We start from the raw sequence: 3,982 nt of genomic DNA, 5'->3' as shown, positions 1-3,982 counted from the left end.
GCCAGGACACAGTTAAAGAAAATATGATTGGTGTCCTCCAAAGCGTCACATAGGGCACATCGATCCGAGCCCGGACCGTTGTGTTTCCTAATCTGACCAGCAGTCGGGAGGCGGCCCTTGAAAGATTGCCACAAGAAGAATTTGATCTTAGGAGGAATACACGCACGCCAAATCTGGCGAAACTTAGTCGACGGGATCCCAGCAATCAGCTTACAGTATAAAGATTTAACCAAGAACCGGCCCGCGGATGAGTGAGGCCAGACCACCGAGTCTTCCGCCTCTGAGAGTGAGGGAAAAAGGGCAGCAAGATGCTGCCATTGAACCAACTCTTCAGGAGACAGCGCACGCCGGAATGCCAAGTCCCAGTTATCACCCGCCAGCTCCGTAATGGAAATATCAGGATTAGGGCACAAAGAGAATAGTGTAGGGAAGGTCACCGCCAGGGTAGAGTACCCACACCACCAATCCAACCAAAATTGGATCGAGGCGCCATTACCCACCAGAAATTTGACATGGTCTTTGAATATCGGCGCACCTTCACCAGATCCTTCCAGAACTGAGATCTACCCCTAGGGGAGGTGAACATAGGGTTAGAGGAGGGAAAATATTTCGCCTTGAGAATAGAGAACCAAAGGAAGCCTCGGCCCGAGGACATTATTTTCCACCACCACTTGATCATAAGGCATTTGTTCATCACCGCGGTGTTAATGATGCCCAAACCTCCCATGTTTTTGGAGTGTATATGCGAGCACTATGTTGAGTCGTCTGACATCTCGTTTGACGAGGAGGACTACAAGGATGAGACGACGATGATGCAAGCGGTCTTTGAAGACGTGGAGCATGCGGGGGAGCATGTTCTCAGTTTCAAGGGTTCCACCAGGGGTCATCAAGTGCTCAACCGCAACAGGGTGCGCGGCGTTTTGACACTAATGAAGGACTACTTTGCCCTCGATGCACTCTGCACTAACCATTTTCGCCGTTGTTTTTGAATGAGGAAGATTGTCTTTGATCGTTTGTACCAGGCGTTTGTTCCTATGGTGACTACTCCATCTTGAAGAAGGACGATATGTGAACGACTGGGTTCTTTGGTTACCACAAGTGTGTGGTCGCACTACTGATGTTTGCATATAACACGATCGCCGATTCATGGGCCAAGTACTTACGGATATCTGAGAGCACATGTGAAAATGCCTTGATCATGTTTTCAACTGTCATGATTAAGGTGTTTGTAACTCAGTACTCAGAACCTGTCGAGTTAAAGGGGATGATAGTATTGGAATGCAATATTTTTAATTTTTAAAATTCAAACTCACGATGCATTCTAACATTTCAACATGTGTAATCTATATATGCGAATATTTACTGTTTATGTATTGTTTGGATCCAATTTGTCTTTTTTATAGCAAGCTACTCATAAGACTTGATTTTATTTTTTGAAATTCATATGACCTAAAATTTGGAACGCACCATATGCATCAAATTATCTATCATACAAAAGAAATGAATTATTATTTTTGATTTTTTGTGAATTACTTCATCACCTCAGGTATAAATGAGCCTTGGACCGAATCGTTGCTCTCCTATATGCGGCTATTTGAACGTATGCATTTTTTTCTTTTAGAATAAAAAATGAATCTATGCGGGCAACTTTGATTGAATGGCCGGCTTTCACATCCTTATCGACAATCTGGTCTTGTGTGTCATGGTCGGACGTGGGAGGAAATTTGACGAATTGCCGTTAGCCGGCACTCAGAGAGATGAGATGATCTCACTGCAGCGCACAAGGGACGAAAATGGTGACCACCGTCCACCGGCGTCGTCGTTCACGATCAATGTCAGACGAGCCTTTTATTAATGCCGCACAAACAACCAAACATACACCGCCGATACACACACAACACGCCAACCGCCATGACCGTCTTGCCGCTCCCCTTGCTCCGTCGCATGTCCGTCCGTTACTCCACCTCGGCAAGCGTCACCTTCTTCCACGCGGCGGCAACCTGCTCCAGAGCCCGGCGCGACGACCCCTCGGGCGACCACGCGCGCGCCGCCGCCTGCTGCAGGTCCCCGGCCTGCCGCCGCACGGCGCGCCCCTTGTCCGCCCCCTCCATGAGCTCCTTCACCACGGCTGCGATCTCGCCGCGCTCCCGCGCCCGCGGACGCAGCGCCACCCCGACGCTCCCTTCCAGGACCACGGCGTTCATCCGCTGCTCCGCGTACAGCGGCCACGCCACCATCGGCACGCCGGCCGACACGCTCTCCAGCGCCGAGTTCCAGCCGCAGTGCGACACGAACACCGCCGTCGCCGGGTGGGACAGCACGCGCACCTGAGGCGCCCAAGCCGCCACGGCCAGCCCCTTGTCCTTGGTCCTCTCCAGGAAGCCCTCGGGAAGCCATGCCAATGGGTTCTTGCCTCCACGGTCACCGTGGTCGTTGCCATCGTCCAGATTCGGCATCCTCACCACCCAAAGGAACCGATGGCCGCTCGCTTCCAGCCCTGCGGCGAGCTCTGCCGTCTGCTCCACGGTCAGCGACCCGCCGCTCCCGAAGGAGACGAACACCACAGACCCAGTCGGCTGACCATCGAGCCACTCTATGCACGCAGTCGAGCCGGTGGCATCGTCGGAGCTTGTGCTTGGCCGGACGAACGGACCCACGGGGAACACGGGCGCCAAAGCGCCTCGCTCCGCCGCCTGCTTGAACTCTTCCACGATGGCGGGCTCCATTTCGTAGAACGTGTTCACCAGGAAGCCGTCCGCGCGGAGGTACCGCCGGCCCTCCTCCACCAGGTGCCCGTAGACCGGCTCGCGGCTGCTCTGGAACGAGCGCGGCAGGTCGGTGCGACGCAGCGACACGCCCCCGGGGAGCTCGATGGTCTCGGGGAGGTCGCGGTACTCACCTTGCGGGACACCTTCGTGGAGGTCCAACGTGACGCGCATGAGCGCGATGGTGGCGAGGTTGCTGGGCACGAAGACGTACCCTGGGACGCCGAGCTCGGCGGCGAGCGGCAGCGCCGCGGAGCAGAAGAAGTCCGGCACCAGCGCGACGAGCGGAGCGCCGACGGAGCGGAGGAGGGCGCGGAGGCTCGGTACCGAACGGTGGACGAGCTGGAAGAGCACGGTCTCCATAGGAGTGCCGGCGGGCAGGTCGTCGAGCTTGACGGACGGGAGCGTGGCTGTGGCGACGCAGGCCGGGACGCCGGAGAGCGCCTCCGGGGAGGAGAGGTCGGTGAAGGTGACGAGCGTGGCCGCGAAGCCGTGGTGGTCGACGAGCCGACGCGCCAGCTCGGCCAGCGGGATGAGGTGGCCGGCTCCCGGGCTGGCGAGCAGCACGACGTGCCGCTCGCTGGACGCCGCTCCTGCGCTGGCAAGCGACTCCATCGGTCGATCGGCCGGATTCCTTCCCGGGACACCGCACGCCTGCACTATGGAAGGGTATGGATGCCCGGGCGGCCGGCCGGGCAAGGTGGGGGTGCACTTGTACAGAAGGTTCTCCTTTGTCACTGTGGCCAACCTTTTCATAGCAGTACCTACCAGACTCATCAGGACACGGGACAGGATAATAAGGCTGATTGTAATGGGTAATACTGTATCATATATTAGCATCATGCATATGATATTAATATATGATACCACAATCATAATGCATGGTATCATGTTTTATTATCATACGATGATTTATTTATTGTCATGCAAGATTCATAGTAGCATAACATTTAATATGATACGATATCATTACATGATACTTTTATTTAACCTTCTCTTTCTTCATTTAATTATATGTCACCCCATCAAAATTGCCTAGTTAACATGTATGATAATACTACCTATGATATTTTTATTACAGTGAGGCTAAAAAATTATTGTATGTTATTGCATCATTAAATTAAGTTAGCCGCCTCACCCTGAGCTTAATAATAATAACACTTTCTAGGCACCAGTGCTATGAAGAAACTTTCTGCCGGGCATCCTCGACTGGGCTC

At 53.7% G+C, this 3,982-nt stretch overlaps 1 protein-coding gene across 1 annotated transcript; it reads right to left on the bottom strand.

The window, feature by feature from the left end:
* Nucleotides 1-1,822: 1,822 nt before the first annotated feature.
* Nucleotides 1,823-3,440, bottom strand: LOC123430900 (hydroquinone glucosyltransferase-like). Its single transcript, XM_045114731.1, has one exon. It carries the CDS (start codon nt 3,378-3,380, stop codon nt 1,956-1,958), a length of 1,425 nt encoding a protein of 474 aa, XP_044970666.1. The 5' UTR covers nt 3,381-3,440; the 3' UTR covers nt 1,823-1,955.
* Between the last annotated feature and the right edge of the window lie 542 nt (nt 3,441-3,982).

Source organism: Hordeum vulgare, chromosome 2H (assembly GCF_904849725.1).
Source record: "Hordeum vulgare subsp. vulgare chromosome 2H, MorexV3_pseudomolecules_assembly, whole genome shotgun sequence".
In the NCBI taxonomy this organism is placed as follows: Eukaryota; Viridiplantae; Streptophyta; class Magnoliopsida; order Poales; family Poaceae; genus Hordeum; species Hordeum vulgare.
Note: the sequence above shows the minus strand (reverse complement) of the source record. Positions and strands in the feature narration are given on the sequence as shown.